The sequence below is a fragment of the Coturnix japonica genome, chromosome 8 (genome assembly GCF_054131305.1).
Source record: "Coturnix japonica strain WE chromosome 8, WE-NBRP24, whole genome shotgun sequence".
Taxonomy (NCBI): Eukaryota; Metazoa; Chordata; class Aves; order Galliformes; family Phasianidae; genus Coturnix; species Coturnix japonica.
Window position 1 is genome coordinate 28032441 of NC_140670.1, and position 17451 is coordinate 28049891.

At 41.5% G+C, this 17451-nt stretch overlaps 1 protein-coding gene across 3 annotated transcripts in view; it reads left to right on the plus strand.

Moving 5' to 3' along the window:
* LOC107316216 (uncharacterized) overlaps positions 1–15267 on the plus strand; it is a 39226-nt gene extending 23959 nt beyond the window's left edge. The window contains exons 4-5 of one of the 3 annotated variants that reach the window (XR_014948961.1): positions 8876–10202; positions 12556–15263. Coding sequence is in view for 1 of the 3 variants with exons in the window: in XM_085555310.1 (XP_085411436.1) it covers positions 8876–8984 (109 nt within the window). In the remaining 2 variants the exon portion in view is untranslated. Of the gene's footprint in view, positions 1–8875 lie in introns of all 3 variants that reach the window. The other 2 variants (XR_014948962.1, XM_085555310.1) reach the window with 2 other exon arrangements.
* Positions 15268–17451: the final 2184 nt, after the last annotated feature.

Genomic DNA, 17451 nt, shown 5'->3' on the forward strand with positions numbered 1-17451 from the left:
AACAAACCCAGTCTTTAAGTATTCTGTTATCTCAAGCACTTCTGGAAAGCTGATGCTTTGCACATTAACGTGCCTGGACCGCTGCAGTCAAAATAAATTAGCATAAAGTTGCTGCAGAGCAGTGAGGGGAAGGCTGACTGAGCATCAGGGATGTGTCTGATCCTGTGAAACAGAGATGCATGCATCTGATCCAGGAAAATAGGTAAAGGAAAGAGATGGCGTTCACGGTGAAGCTGTGGCTGAACGCTGATAATCTGACTGTCAGAATGGAGAGAACTTAGCAGAACTGCTTATTTAAGTAATTTAAGCAAAATGTGCCCCTTAAAAACTACTTTCCAATATTCTATAGCAAAGAAACTGTTTTATTTGAGCACTGTGGGGCAGAGTGACTCAAGGCAGTGTGCTAGGAAGTTGGAGGACAGCTGATTATTTTGTTGTTAATTATGTATTTCCTAATTAGAAGTTGGCCTGTGTCCCCCCCCACAGATCAGAATAGCAGCTTCCCATAAGAGCTTGACTCCCTTCACATGATGCAGACTGTATGATTATAATGAAATCCTTTTCTTTCTTTCCCCACAGCCTCTTCTTTTTACCTTAAAAAAAAACACACACACACACAAAACACCCCATGAAATATAAACATGAGGATATTTTTAGGGAAATCTTAGGATTTTGAAAATATGCAGAGCATCTGAGCTTGCAGAGCAGGAGAGTATCATAGACCGAGGATCTCCATGATTCCCCTTTCTCTTGCTTCTCTCTTTTATTTCCTTTCCAGCTAAAGCAAACTGATTATCAAGGCTGGGTCAATGAGCCTCATGCTTTACAGCATGTGAGAGACAGTAAACTCGATAGACACACTGCTTAGTTAACTGTGAACATCAAATCTTTCTTCCCAGGAATGGCTGTTCCAAATGTCAATAGCTGTTTGAGCCATGTTTGATAGGAAAAGTAATGTCTGAGATGGGGCTTCTCAGTCCCAAGTTATAAATGAGGATTACTAACAATTTTTATGCATTTTGTTATAAACTGAGACCAACTGTGAAGCGACACTGACATGTACTAGCAAAAAAATGACAAAAATCAAATACTTTTCTATGCCAATTGTGCACAAAGAGTTGGATCTAAGCATTATTACAGCAGAGCCTTTCATGTTGCTATAGCCGTGCTCATGTTTGCATTTCCATAATAAAACCTATTTTCAGGGGGTTTATAACTCGGCTGCAAGAAATTTTCTCTGCTCTCCAACTTGGCATAGCACGGCATCAGACGGAAAACTGCAGCCCTCGAGCCTTAAAATTCCATCTCCGTCGCAGGAAGAAGGTTTTGTTTGCTTGCTTGTGGGTGAAATTCATTCTGCAAAGCCAATATGGGCGTGCATAGGGGATCTGATGATCCCAGATATGTTGGGCCATATTCCATTTCCAAATCTGTTTCTATCTGCAAATGAAATGTAATGAGGGAGCGGAGCATGGGGTTGGGTATCTGGAGATGTGTGTGTTGGGTCTCTTTGTGAAAGTCATCCCCAAATACGGTGTTCTGCATTGTGAGAGTCCTAACACAAAAGCAAACATTTTGCAGGGCGGTGTGCTAGAGAAAAAGTGGGTGAAATCAAGCAGGGAACTCTGAAGAAATCTGTTTTACACAGAGCTGACAGAGGGGGGAGCATCCTAGTTTCTCACAAAACCGAGTTTCAGACCATAGCTCTGGTTCTGCTGTGATGCTCAGGGCCACGATGAGCCCACCATGTATTGTGGGAGAGCGTAAATTGATTTCATGTCTTCCTTTCAGACAGCTGGAGCACGAGAAGCTGTAAAATGGGTGTGTTAAAGTGGAGCTGTGCAGCACAGAGGCTGGTGCAGCAGTACCGGACTGTGGGACCGGCCGCTGAGCAGCTGCACTGCGTTTCCCACTGGAGCCCGTCCAATCTGCGTGGCTTTATTCCTGGGGGACTGTCAGCAAGAGTAGGAGCCAGGAAGTTGTAAAACCTCATTATTGCTCTTTATTGTTAGTAAACATTTATGCAGTGGTAGTGTCTGATGGTTCCGGCCAGGTACCGGCTGTTTCTCCAGCACTCTACACCTCAGCACAGCACCTCAATGATTGAACATTAGGAATACAGGACTTTTTGGCAGCTGGGCTTCTCTATGGGTTAATGTGGTTTAGTGGGCATGGTGCTGATGGGTTGATGGTTGGACTAGATGATTTCAGTGGTCTTTTCCAACCTTAATGATTGCGTGTTTCTATGGCCCGAGTTGCTAGAGCCCACCAGACAGAAGGAGGGGGAATGAGCCTTACTCTTGCCTTACTACCTGGTGTGCTGAAGCCTGGTTACCAGCTGTGCTTCCCAACATCCCCAACACCAATGTACTTCCCCCAGCCACTGATGTAATGAGTGAGTTGGGGAAGAGCAGATAAATGTAAGCTACAAAGTCACCGTATCTACAACACACAGATAGAGCCAGAACCGTGGGGAACACAGGCTGGAAACAATTTGCCTGAAGCTATGCTGCCTTTAGAAAGAGCAATGCTGTGAGCGACTCAGGGGGGACAGGCTCTGCTGCACCTGTGTACCAGTACCCCCACCCTGCTGTTCATGGGTATGGTGTCTGTTCTGAGCAGGGTGAACACCATGGAAGTTAAAAGGGGGAAGAAGATATCCCCGGTCCCCCCAGTGCACAGGGAGCTTTGGAGCATCTTCAGACTGTGAGCAACCAGCAGTGCCTCTATCCCTTCTTCTTCCTCAGCACAGTGGTCCCCCCCACACTGGGGAAAAGCAGTGCTGTTCTCAAAGGGAGAGGGCTAATTCGAGTTTTAATATCCTGCATTACTGTCAAATGCTGTTCAAAATGCTTGTAATTGCCTTTAAACTTGCATTCCTTAGTTTTATTTTTAAGCTGCAAACTCATTTGGTGTTTGTATATTTTGCAAGTGTAATTTGAAAATCTCCCACATAAGATAAATTTCCCTAACAAGATGTGATAGGGAATCCATGTCAGGCATAATAGGCTATCAAAGAAAATACTGCATTTGAGTCTTTTGTGCACAGTATACGAAATGTACAAAGTAATTATAAAACCCACTGTATCAAAATTGTTCATTTGTGAGATGAATATTGCTAAAAAAAGACTTGTGATATTCTGATTGTGTTAAGAACATCTTAAACCTTGCTGTGCCAAATTCAGCCCTAGAATAACTCAGTTTAAAAATAAATTTATCATTGACATTAAAATATTTTCTATACTGTGAATAATAGCTAGAACAGCTGTGGATGCCCCATCCTTAGAGGTGTTCAAGGCCAGGTTGGATGGGCCCTGGGCAGCTGATCTGCTGGGGGCACCCAGCCCATGGCAGGGGTTGGATCTGGATGGGCTTTAAGGTCCCTTCCAACCTAAGCCATCCTGTGATTCTATCATTCTATGATAACTTTATATCCAGTGAAGATCCCCCAAGGAATCTTTAAAAAATTAACCAAATATTTACTTTGTTTCCAAATCATATTTTCAATGTTATTATGGTTAAAATTGATTTAACTTTTAACGAAATTCATGTCAAGACAAGATTTAATGTGAATTCATCTTAAGAGAAAGAAATTAATAGTCTTGTTCCCCAAGCATCAAATTAATTAAGCTACATGCATTCACTGTAATGAGCTTGGAGCAAGCACAATTACTCTAGTTTTGTGACTGTCCCTTTTGTAGGATTTTGTGTTGTTGGTGAGTTCGTTGATTTTCAGTGAACACTTCTTGGGATGTTAATGATGCTTCCCTAGGAACTCTGAATGTGACCTTCGACTCTTCTTGGGCTTTATTCACAGTGAGAAATATATCACGTTAGGCAATGAGTTAACATGCAGGTCTTACTTCATGTACACTAAATACAGATTTACTCCTAGTGAATAGGAGTGCTAGGAGATATAAAAAGTGTTTTTAAAACATGTCCATGGCTACACTAAGAGCTAAAACATGCATGGCATTACACAGATTAGAAGTATCTCCTCCTCATGTTCCTATTCTGACAACCAACCTTCTGTTTCTATTATTCCACTGAGCTCCAGCTCCAGCTGCTGCTGTAAGGGAAGAACCACTGGGATAAGCAGTGCTTCCTTCCATGTTTTCACTTTCCTTCCCAAATAAGCAGCATGGCTGAGGCTGGATTCTGCCTTCCTGCTTTGCTAATGTATGGACATCTCCCTTCTTGGAAGATAGGTTTCACAGTATGCATAACCTTTTGCCAAACTGTCATAGCAACAACCATAAAACGGCTACATCTGCGTTTAAACGGTTTTGCTATGACTTACGGTTTTGGGATTTCTTTTTTGCTCTATGTGAAAATGTACTTCCTAGGAATAAGAAATGAAAACCTGCAAGTGAAGGCAATGTGAGTTAACACTTACCAGCTGGAAAAGGGAGAGAGCGAGAGCAAATAGCAGCAAGTTCATTCAAAAGCTGTATCAGCTTGGCTCTGTGAAATATAAAGGATCAGTCTCAAGAAGACATGCTGGGGAAAAATCTGTTAGAGGACAACTTTTTCCAGGGAGAGTTAATAGAGACCAGACAAAGAGGAAGGCACTCTCTGACCTCAGACACTTGGCTGCAGAATGAAAATGCAGTACCAGCTGTACAAAGGCAGATAGCATCGGACCAAGCTGAGAGAGTCCTGCCATATTTTATTTCTGCTATGATTCAAGAACGATTCAAGAACTCCAAGTAGTTATCAGCCTGCTTCACAACAGCCTTAAAATATAAATGAATGCAGGAAACAACAACACCAGGAACAGCATTTTGTGCATTCTTAGTGATGAAAGTGAACCTTCTAATGTGGTATGGTAGTGTGGCCACATCCCCCCTCTCACTCTGGTTTTCCATCACACAGGGCACACGGGCATCCCAACACACGTCCTGCTCCTTCATCCCTATGCCCATCTCACCCCATGGGGTTGCATTCTGAAGCTTCCAGTGCTGAAGCCACTGCAGCTGGTGCCAGATACAGATGGTACTAATTACTGCACCTACAGGATGCCCTAAAGGATAGCAGAGTCACCCTCAGCAGATGCACAGTGAGAGGGCATTCCTCTGCTGGAAATAGTTTTAATCCTTCAGCAGTAATACACTGATTTATTTAGTTTTCCATTTGATCGTAAAGCCCTGGTGGGTGGGTGTTGCTGAACAGTTGCAACAGGCAACAGCAACAACAGAAATAATACACATAGGTTCCAAAATTAAAATACAAAAAGGGAATGATAACCTGGGAGAATGGCTTCCCCATGCTGGCTGTGGGTATCAGGCTGCACACCCCTGCAGATGTCCCTTCCCTCAGCTCTGTGTAGAGCAGCCCTGCATCCACAGGCAGGTCAAGCTTCCCCAGTAACCCTCTATTGTCCATGTATCTGGAGAGAGCTGGGTATTAACTCCAGCAAGTGTCAGCTCCGTTCAGCAGCACTTATCCAGCAGCAATATCAGACGTAACTCTTTGTTTCTGCTGTTCCTGGAGATTAAGGATGCAAAGTTTAGATAGGTTTTCATGTCAGATCTGAAGTATAAGGAAATGTCAATCTCCCGTGTTAACTTGTATTAAGCTCTCTCAGAAAACAAAGGCTGTGGGTGAAGACAGAGACACCGTTCCAAGTAATTCCCCTAATTTGAAGGAAAAACCTGTCAGGTCAGGCTTTTTGCTACTAATGTTTTGAAAGCTTCTGTGTAAACAGATCATTGGGCATTGTGAGAAATTTGGAATTCAAACTAGTCTCTGCTGAAAGACATACACTGATTTGCAGGGCAGGAATGTGCTTCTTTTGTATGCACAATTTCTCAAGCTTGGAGAAATGTTTCCTTGCTGTAGGTCAAATGTTCCTTTCAGACACTCTTGGAAGGCCACACGTTATCATTAACCTTCACACTATCCAGGAAAAGGCAGGAAAACACCTTCACCTGAAGTGGCTGAGTTACACATCACCATTTCTCCCTCTATCACCCACAAGGGGTATGGTTTAGATTCTGGGTATTTAAGGACAGCTTCTCCATCATCCTGGATCTTGGTCTGAATTTTGCTTGCAGTAAGTTTCCCTTTAAGCTGCACTATTTGACAACAGGAGAACATTTGTATAAATAAAAACCTTACATCTTTAAATAACTGAACCACTGGTTTTGGATATACATTTCCTAACACACACAAACACTCCCACACGAGGAAAATAGCTAGAGCAAAGAATTAATCACATAACCAGTTAAGTTAACTGGGGCCTTATTTACCTTATTTAACTTATTCACCTGCCTTGTGCTACTCATTAAACATACTCAATGGAAGACTGAAATGAGAACTGAAGGAACAAATCAAGCCTAATAACATTATTTTTTAACGTGCCCATTTAATGGCTAATCCTTCTTCATGGTAGCTGGATTCTGGGGAAGATATTTTACCATGACCTCTATTCCTATTCATACCAGGCTTTTCTGGCAGCTATGTTGTTTAAAATGTTTGATAATATGGAAAAGAAGATGCTTAGAAAAGTACTAAGAATGCATTTACAGTAAAAATTGGCAGAGGAATGAAAGAAAGCCTTACATGTTGATGGAGATCAGCCACCAACCTTCTAACACTTTGAACTGCAATGAGCAACAAGTTTGTCTTACCACAACAGTACTTCCTTAACATTAACAGAGCTGAAGTGAAACCCCCCAGCAAAAGCCCAGGAAAAACAATAAGTCGGTTCCCTTGGCCATCAGCTGCTACTTGTTATGGAGTTCATATTATTAATAAGTTTGTGGAATAGGAATGAACAACTCCAAATACAAAATTCCTGATGCCAAGGTTCATGGAAGATGTTCAGCACAGCATTAACAAAGGGCACATTAAGGAAGCACGCCATTAAGATAAGGAAAACAAGTGCAAAGATGTGGTTGCTTCTAAATGCACAAGCAATTGGTGACAAGGCTAATCACTTATTCATCTTGTGGCCATGCTTTCAGAGACAAGCCTGGCAGCAATGGAGCAACACATGGGTCAGAGCATGGATTATCCACATGGCCCTGAGCACTGTGCCTGAAATTCTGAGTGCAGTTGTGTTCAGGAAATTGATGTTCAGTGACTCCTAAAGAGCAGATTCCAAAAACATAGAGGAAACTTGGTACCGAAACCCCAAGGTATTTGGAAAACAGGGTCAGATTTCCCACCTGTCCTTGGAAGGTCCCGGTCGCAGCATTCTCCTTAGGCCTACCTATACATGTCTCCAGTTCTCTTCTTGATGTCAACGGGAGTTCCCTGCATGTGGGGAAGAGCTGAATATTACTGTCAAGATCTGCCGTGCAGATCTGAGGGAAGAATTTTTGTCCTTAAGTGTTGAAAATGTAATGATCTATTTGATAGTGAGAAAAAAAAAAGACAGAAACAGTATGAAGATTTTTAAAAGAAAACACACACGCACACACAATCCAAGCAGCCTTTGAAGTCAACGGCTTTGAAATAAAAAGCAGCCACTTTACCAGGCACGTGAAACATATTCTGTTAACATTCTAGGTGTTGTATTTAAAACGGAGTTGGCCAAATTTTGCCATCAGAGGCTTGAATATAACTGGAAGCAGAGATCGTATCTGTGAGTCTCAGGATGCTATCAGGTCTTCTAAATGAAAGTAATGTGTAATAGCGTGCCAAGAGATCTCACAAGGCTGTTTCAGAAAGAAAGTATTTGGGAAGTCACCAGGGAATGACTTTATTCTCATTTGACTATTTAGCTCAAATCAATGCTGGGATTTCCAGGGGGATTTAAGAATGATAAGGGTCCAAACACAACTGTTCCTTACTGGAATTTGGTGGCCTCTCTATTTAGTCTCCTCTAAAAGCTTTAGTCTGCACAGTTTCCTTCTGGTTATGTTGAGTTCTGCAGGTAAGGGGCACTAATGCTGATTGTCTGCAAACAGAAAATTACATCCCAGGAAAGAGGTAGGGCTTCAGTAGAATCACTAATCCCAAAATGGTGTAGAGATTACCTCATTTTAACCACTGTATTGAAATGTGGACACTAATCTCCCTATGTGGTAGATATATTGCATTAATGTGATCAAAACAACCCCAAAAACTAAACTGAATCTCCTCTTGTAGTTAATAGAGGGTCAAACTTCATTAGTTTTTCAGTGAAAGCAGACCTGCTCATTCAGGGAGGTGGAAACTTTTCATCCCCTAAAATGGCAGATATCTACATGTGCCAATTGAATCTCACGTTTTGGCTCATCCTTATGGACAAGTGGGTGGGATTATTTTTTTGGAAAACTGAAGGTTTTGGAAGAACACTGTGGAAATGAGGTATACTTGCTAAAAATATGTCTACTTTGATGCTTTTGTTAATTATATCCCTCTGCCTGCGAGAGAGGTCTGGCTCACAGCAAGGAAAGGAAACAGAAATATTTCAGAAAACTGTTAAGAACTTATCAGACGGGCTATTTGTTAGGAGAACAGACACTTCCACGTACACACATGTATCTTTCATTTGCAGAAAGAGAGGCTGCAGGAGAATGCGGGGAGAGAATCAGTTCCTTTCTTGGTGAACGTTTTCTTCAGCTCAATGATAACAGAGTTTGTGGTAACAATTTAAGAGCAACACCTTTGCTGGCTGCTGTTCTGCCCCTTGGGAATTGTTTGTGGGGTGGAGTTCATACTCCACAGTATTGGAAATTAAGTATACATTATTTCTTTTTATTCTCCAGAATTCACATATCCTATAAATACATATCAGGAGAATAGAGCCCATCAGTACTTGCAGCATTTCATTTATGCTGAAAATGAGGAATGTCATTCCATGGAGAAGACTTGCTAAAATACTAATTCTTCCTTATTTCTTTTTTTCTTTCTTTTCCTTTTCTCTTTCTTTCTTTTTTTTTAGAGCCAAAGCAAGATTTATGAGTGAACAGATTCACTTCCAAGATGAAACAGAAAAACATCTGCAAGACGAGAATTTACTTGCGTTATTAGTGCTATTCTTTCTGCACTGATGAGTAGTAGAGATAATCCCATCCATTACAGATGTCCATAACTTTGCTAACAGACATTCTAACAACTCCTTGAAGATGCCAGCACAGATCCAACACCGCCGCAACAACTTAAAATAAAAAACAATAGAATAAAAATAGACAACGAACTTCAGGACAGCATTCAGCATAGTTCATAGATCATCACTGCCAGGGATTTGTTTTGATCTCATTTATGCTGCCTTTATACAGATGTAATGGACGGGATATAAGAATCCTTGAAATGAATGGATTCTAGTAGAGAGTATAGTTATATCAGAAAAAAAACTTCTTCATAGTGTGTGTTTTTCAGCACGGTGAACCCAATGATCCAATAACTTTTAGTGACTTTTTTTTCCAGGGGGACTTTCCAATCATAAAATGCTTTTCCATCAATACTGAGATTTTAAAAGTTTAGTTTGATAAAAACAGTCTCAGATTCGGGGGGAATGTTTCACTGAATACTCTGGTTTTATTTTGCTTCAGTTCAATTTCTTCAGACCATTTCATCTTTAACTGTACAATCTGAAATATGTCTGTACGATTTAAAATATGTCTGCTTTTCTTACAACATTCTGGCATGATCAAAGTGGAATGTTTTAAAGTGGCCATTTTGCAGTCTTAAAAACAAAACATTTTTTAAATGAAATTCCAATGTCACAGCTTTGACCTTCGTCTCCATTCAAAGTGAAAACCATCCCTGTATGTCGGAGCTCCCTGCAGGACTGGGTGACTGCGTCTGTACAGCAAGCAAAGCCCCATATATGATTCTCAGAAACTAAACTCCTGGTTCCTTTGAAAACAGGACTGGTAGAATATCAGGAGGAGAATTAAAGTTAAAGCCATCAATAATACACAAGTTTTTTTTTATAGACCAGAAACATCTTACATGTGTTAATTAACATCTCTTACTTGGGAAAAAAAATTCTATCATACGTTAGAATTACAGAATCATTAGGTTATTAAAGACATCTCAAGAATCACATAAAGACGTCCAACCACCAGCCCATCCCCACCATGCCCACTGACCACATACATCCCTCATCTCCACGACTCTTGAACACTTCCAGGGCTGGGGACTCCACCGCTTGTCTGAGCAGCCTGTGCCAATACTGGCATTTGGCAAAGTACTGTGTTCTGCAGCAGCAGAAGAGTGCACTGAGCCTGCTGGCTAGCGGAAATAAAGAACACTGACTTCCAAGGGTAAGTCTACAAATTGTATGGGAGGGGGATTTTGAAAAAGGCTGAAACAACAAAACCAAGCAGCGTTGTTTTGGGTTGGTACTGTGAACTGTTACTTAATGCTCAGTCATGTTTCCTTTACAGATGTTCTGATGAACTCAGGGTAACTTGTATATTTGAGTCATCCCCATGTCATGCCTAAGGATATTTATTAGCATTGTGTCTGTACCTAGCAGACTCCATCAAGGCACTACCATAGTCATCTATCAGAAATAAATGTTTTTTCTATTCCCCATGGCAAGAAGCCTTTTCACTGTTCTATAATCATTAGTGGCTAAGCCTGGATGGAATGCATCTGGGCTCTTTACACTTCATATTGTCTTACAGAGCCCTGGGCTCGCTGGGGAAGACTTCTTCCCATCTGCTTGGGCTGTGCCACTGCTGGTGGTGAGACTGAGGAGGCATCCACTTGGCTTTACTCTTGGGCAAGAGGACTCGAGATTTTCAAAGAGGTTAAGTGGATGTCTGGGCCCAACTCCAGCTGAAATTTGGGTGTCTGCCTCTCTGTGGCTTGTCTGAAAATCCCAGGCTAATACGTTTAGTGTTGTAGAAATATTCTGACTTCAAAAGAGCACGATATGCAACCATAACCACTCAGGGGTTGTGATGCTGATAATACAGTACTTAGAGGGGACTGTTCATGCTATCCAGGATGATAATACCAGAATTCACAAGAAAGAGCTGTGAGCCTCTAGCACTTACCAGCTGTAATACCGAACAGATTACACAGAAAAATCAGGCAAAAAAAAGTAATATGCTTTCACCTCACAGCAAGAAACGCTGAAGTTCAGGAAGAGGAAATGTGTATTAAGAGAGCAGGTTAAAAATCTACATTATCCCAGACTTTCATGAAATCAAAATGATAGGCACGATGCTAAGTTATTATAATGTATTTATTACCGGAATTGCTTTCATATTTAACTGATTTGGTCCATCTTGAGACCTGTTTTAAAATGCACCACCTTGTCCACCTTTCCATTTTCATATGAAAAACAGGAAAGCAAAAACTAATTTACTCAGGGAGACACACCGACTGTTTGCCCGTTTATCTCTTACAGACCACCCCTCAGTCCAATGTTGACAGTACATGATATTCCATTAATCTGCCTAATGAAAATTTAACCAGTGTTATAAACAAATAATTGGCTATTATCCTCTCAAAGATCCCGAATAAATTACTTCTGCTTATTTTTTTCCTCTTCTCCCTCTCTATCTTGCTCCCCTCCCTCCTGCCCCCATGAAAAAATCTGTCTCCTGATTGATGTTGGAAAAAAAACCCCTATGGCTGCCACTGCTACCACTGAAACCTGGGATGGGCTTAAGCAGCTGCTGGAGGACTGGTCCTGCCTGCAGTTCCTTAGGCATAATGCTTTTTGAATGGGACCTGGGCAGTGCAGGCTGGGACTCCACTCCCAGCCTATCTCCCTGTGCCTCTGCAGTGCCTCCAATTACATCCCCATTCCCTCTCCCTCACAGTCACACCTCTTTCCTCACCTCTTGTGCTGGTCTCTCATTTTTCCTCTGGTGAGCACGCATCATGGCAGGGTAGGGTGTTTTCCCTTTAACATCAAAACAGTATGAATAGTATCCTCATTTAGAGCAATTAAAGTGGAGAGGGATTTTAATGAATCATCCAAGCAGTCATTTAGTAAATGCTACAATGATCCTTCTGTCACTGGGTATGTGGTTCTGCCTGGAACAGCGCTGTCTGCACTCCTTTTCAAGTGACAGCAGGATCCCAGCACCAACATTGCCACAGCTTGGCATTGCCACGAGGCCCAGCATCTTGTACAGCATCCCAGCATCCATGCACACATCACAGCATCTTCTCCATCTTTACTGACCAGCTGGGCAGTGCAAAACCTCTGTACAAGACAAGGGGGTACACTGAGCTTCTGTTTACCATCACGGAGACGTGAATTATAAACAGTTTTCACAATAAGATGTAAAAGCTTTCTTTTTCCCTGCCATATAGATCTTTGCAATTGGCAAGGCGTCCCATCACAGAAAAAGAAAGGAGCTGCTTTTTTACCATTTGAGAGAGCTAAAGCAGAGCTGAGTGAGAAGTGCCTTTTTTACCTTGCACAGATTTTTGACTCTCTTTTAGGCTGTTCTTCCTTGCTAAACCACCTCAGTGTTTATAGACACTTTAGTACAGAGCTGAATATTAATAATTATTATTAATTTTCCATCCAATAAATGTACAGGCAGAAAAAAAGAAAAATAAAGTCTAAATAAAAGCCTTCCCAATATTTGGCAAACCTAAATAATTAATTTCAGTTTGGAGATTATTTTGTTTCATTACTTTCAATAGAAAGAAGATGTTGGCCTCTTAGGAGAACTTGGTGCCATTCATAAATCCAGCCAGAAGGAGGAGGAGGAGCAGTGGTGACGCAGACCTTCTGCAGCAGGCCGATAGCTGGAGCTCAGCTTTCTGGAAGTTATTGCCACCATGGTAAGAAGAGCAGCAACTCTCTACAGCAAGAAGGTGCTCCTTCACAACCTACTTTGGTTTACAGCCAAGGATATTTCACTTCTGGTTTCTTTTCAAATAGCCAGGTCACGAAGGTCTGTACATGTTTCATCACCCCTGTTATGGAACTTTGTAGTCAGCTTGTCAGCTGTGAAAATGCATACACCATAACTGGTGTGGAAGGAGGAATCGATTCTTCCTAAACCTCGAGGAAATCTCAGAGCTGTTCATATTGCTTGTTTGTTTGTTGATTCGGGTTTTCCACCTGTGTCTTTCTACAGCCATGCTGTGCTATCCCCGGAATGGGCAGGAAAACTGGGATCCAGCCTGGGAGCCCTCCTGCCCAGCATTCTCATTTCAAGCAGGAAAATGAGAGGGAAACCAGTCCTGTATTTATCTGAAAGCACTCAAATGAAGAGTAGAAATAAGGTTTCTACCATAATGACAAATTAATTCTTCCTTTCTTAATTTTATTAAAATAAGCATCTACTATCTTTTAACTAGACCTGACATATGCTTACATAGATACAACCCACCATGTAACCTAATCTGCGAGCAATCTTGAAGCAATTAACTCCTTCTAATCTTTAGCTAACAAAGCCCACCATGCAAAAGGTCCCCAGAGAATGGCACTCCAAAGGCTGCCCTAAGCTCCCTCCACTATTCCTCTATTATTCGGTGTGCAAGAGCTCATTGGAGTGCTGGGAGAGCAGGGATTCGTTTGAAACAACAAAGATGAATCATCACAGATCATAAGATCTTCATTAACTCCTTATTTCTCTACTAATTAACACAAAAGGAATGACTTGAATGGTTGACAGGCAGCGAATGACCCACAGCTCAGTGGTTAATAGGATGCAAATGATGCCTAATGAGGGTCTCTAGCTGCTGTCTGGGCATCTGGCCTGTTATTTTTGTTGGGGATTCAGAATGGGCTTGAGATGAAAACAGTTCGACCAATAACATCGGCTGCAGCTGAGTTCTTACTGAAGTTTATGGATTTGTGCATCCGGGATGTGAGAGAATTAGCTTAAACCAATCATCAACAGGTCTGCATCCACACAGCGGAACTCCCAAATGAGAATCTCTACTTTTCCACGAGGCACAGCAGCCACAATTTGATATTTTAAAGGGTTTTTACTGTTTTTTTTTTCTTTTTTCTTTTTATTTTTCTTTTTTTTTTTTTTTTTCCTGCAAACTGAAAATATTCACATAATAAATTCCTAACAAACGGTACACAAAGCAAACAGATGCAAAATAACGCCGATTTACAACAATTCTTTCAACTCTGTGTCCCCTTTTGGATACAAAACAAACCTGAGTGCTCCATCCGTTTCTCCAAGAGCCGTTTGCAGCTGAGGCTTTAAACCCATCACGGTTAATTAGCAGGCTGCCATGACGAGACGGCGCTGCCGACACCTCAAGGAGCCCCTCACCCCCCCTAGAATCTTTCTGAGCAGTTTTAAGTTGAGCTTTGGATTCAGCTCCTTAGTGGGATCCTATCCCCAGCCCCTCACCCTGCTCCTGGCAGCACCCCCGTACCACCAGTACTGCTCCACTAACGCTGCAGGGCTGGGAAATGGAGACAGAACAAGGGAATGCTCCCATCTCTGAAGATTCTTCCACAAATTTGGTGCATCTTTTCTTCTTTCTGCATTAAAACCAAGAGAGCAGGTTTGCTATTGAGTTGCTATTATTTGAAATACTGCCTTTTATTCTCCTAGCCAAGCACTGAGCATGACCAGGAAGTGAAATAGATCTGAAGGACTTAAAATGAGAAGTGAAATCTATTTTCATTATGTATGTGGATTAATATGTAAAAAATAAATAGAGTTCCTTATTGAAAAAATATAAAATTGGAATGCAATGATTTTCTTCCCAAACTATAAACCATTGTACTCCTTTGACAAAGGCAAACATCGAGTATGTTTTTGGGTTCTGGTTTTGAAACATAATAGTTTCCACTTTGTTTTGTTCAAAGACATTTGAACAGAAAATGCCTTCTCTTTGCTGTAAGCTGTATGGAATAAAGAGGAAAAATCCTATACATGCTCCCTGATTTACCTACAAGCTGCCTCTTCACACCGCTTACGTTTCCTATTACTGTCAGCGAGCATCCAGGAAGTGTCAGCCTAAGACCATTCAGCCATACATCATCCCACACCACTGGATGCCTTCCATGTGGAGCTGAGAAGCAGAGTGTGCAAGTACTGCTGTGCAATAGGCACGCAGCAGCATCACCTTTGCTGGACATGGGCTGCTCATCCCGAGGCACTTAAAGGATTAATGAAATGAAATTGTTTTTGGACTTGCTGCACTCTTGCTTATCTTTTAAATCCATAATGTCCCACAGAAGGCAAAATGTAGTAATTTTAGTCAGCAGCCTCTCATTAATTTTCTACCTTTGGGGGAACATACGTTTATAGAAAGAGGGGCTGTGTGGAGGCTGAGCTCATCACATCGCTTTGCACTTGAAGAGCTCAGCATGGCACAGAGGAGACAGAGTTGTAACACGCCTCAAATGAAAGCTATCTCAGACAGGATGTGTGTCTGCAGACATATCTATCTTCATACATATATATTTATATATATATATACACATATATATATATATACACACATATGTGTGTGTATTTATACACACGTATATACAAACCTATAAAGTCATCAGTTTGAAGATAATCTTTTAGGTTAAGTATTTTCCCACATTAAACTGATAATTATCCCCTCCTTTTCTTTCTCTGTCCCCAGACACCAAACAAGCTGGATTTTTGCTTCATGTATTATTTATGGCGTGGAATTAATATGCAGATTCACAAAAACTTAAAAACTCATAATTATTCATAAAGGGCTTTAAGGTTATTTAGTACATATTTATGAAACTTTATGTTTGCTAGGAACTGTGTTTGAAAGTGCTATGGAAGGGTGTTGACTGAGGTTAATTACTAGCATGGAGAGTAATCTGAAAATGATCAAACTCTTTGAATGAAAATATTTGTCAGTATTTCTGATCTATATTTAAGTGAAGTAATGGACATCAATAGCCTCGGAAATATATTCAGAAATGGCTCTGCAAGAAAGGAGATTTGCATATCTAATGCAAACAACCAATGAGGAAAAATATCTAGTTAGACACCTTTGATCGCTCAGCAAATGTAATAAATGATAGAGATTTATCCTGCTTGTTGTCCATCCGCGTTATGTTGAGTTATGCTCTTATACAAATATGCTCTCATCTAGAAAATATTAGCACTGATTTAAGGTAGCCGGAATCCTCCCCTCTTTTCTGGAGTAGGGCTCAGAAATGGTGCACGAGCTGTTTGTGATAGCCCAGGTTTCTGCAGAAGTTACTTAGGGTAAGTACAGGCTGTATGTAAATAATACATTATATTGGTTTTATATTTACATAAATCTTTCTATCTTATGCATAATTGACTTTCTTTCTAATCCCTTGTGTGCAAAGGTTGAAAACCTATAAAATATGCCACGGGTTACGCTGTGGCAAACAAGCAGCACTGGCAGAAATTGAGGAAGGCAAAAAACACCCAAAATACAATTAAAGCTCCATTCTTACCAAGAGGTATAAATATGCTTAAGTTTATGACCTTGGCTGGACCTGGGATGTGCACGTGAGCAGTGGTCATCAGTAGTAGCCATATCAGCACAGGGCACCTCTGCAGTGGCTCTGGAGACAGTGTTCATCTTCATCCTTTGGTGTCTGAAGGCATAGGCATCATGATTTTTTTGTGCCCATTTACAAGGATTTGGTCTATAGGTAGATGTGCTTACATTCCAAGACAGGCTATATAACCATGTACCCTCTGTCACAGCTTGCTCTTTGGGGGCTGCAGATGTAACAGTGTTGATGAGTGCAGATCACCTTTCCACTAATGGTTGTTGGAAATACAGATTGGTGTCAATTCTTTCATCATTGGCTTCGTTGTGATGATGCAATGGGCTTTGTCACAAATTGCTGTGTCCCCTTGGTGGTCTCCAGCAAGACTCTGCTTAGCACTGGGGACTTCACTTTCCCTTCCCTCTTCTACAGGTGGGTTTGTCCAGTTCATTCTATGCAGCACAGTGGATCCAAATACCAGGAGACAAATGCATGACACCTGCAACCACTGGCATGAAAGATTCACCTTGTTTCTCAACACTGAATCTGGAAAGATCGAATATTAACATGACAACAGCCAACAGTGGTTGTATTTCTGCTGTTAACAGATTGTTAAAAAAAAATGTAGTGCTGCTGCAGGGACCAGTTTGGGCATCCTTGGATTCCTCAGCTGGATCTCCAGGGGCACACGGGAGCTCTGAGTCCATCAGCATCTTTGCAGCTTCTCTCTGGTTCTGCCTCCTTGAGGCCAGCTCTGTATTTCAGTTCCATTCAGGGCTAAAATCACATAGTACAATTCAAATAACCAAGTTCAAAGTGCAAGGAGAAGCCGTCTCAAACATCCAAGAAAACACACAGACCCCCACCGTGCAGGAGGAGAGCGAGGAAGAAGAGGTTGATGAAACCGGTGTGGAGGTGAAAGACATCGAGCTGGTCATGTCCCAGGCCAACGTGTCCAGAGTGAAGGCGGTCCGTGCCCTGAAGAACAACAGCAACGACATTGTAAACGCTATAATGGAGTTGACGATGTAGCCGAACGGAGGAGGAGGAAACCTATTATTATTTTTTGTTCTTTTTGTTCTGTCCCAGCTCTATTCTCACTCTCTGGAGCACAGCTATGA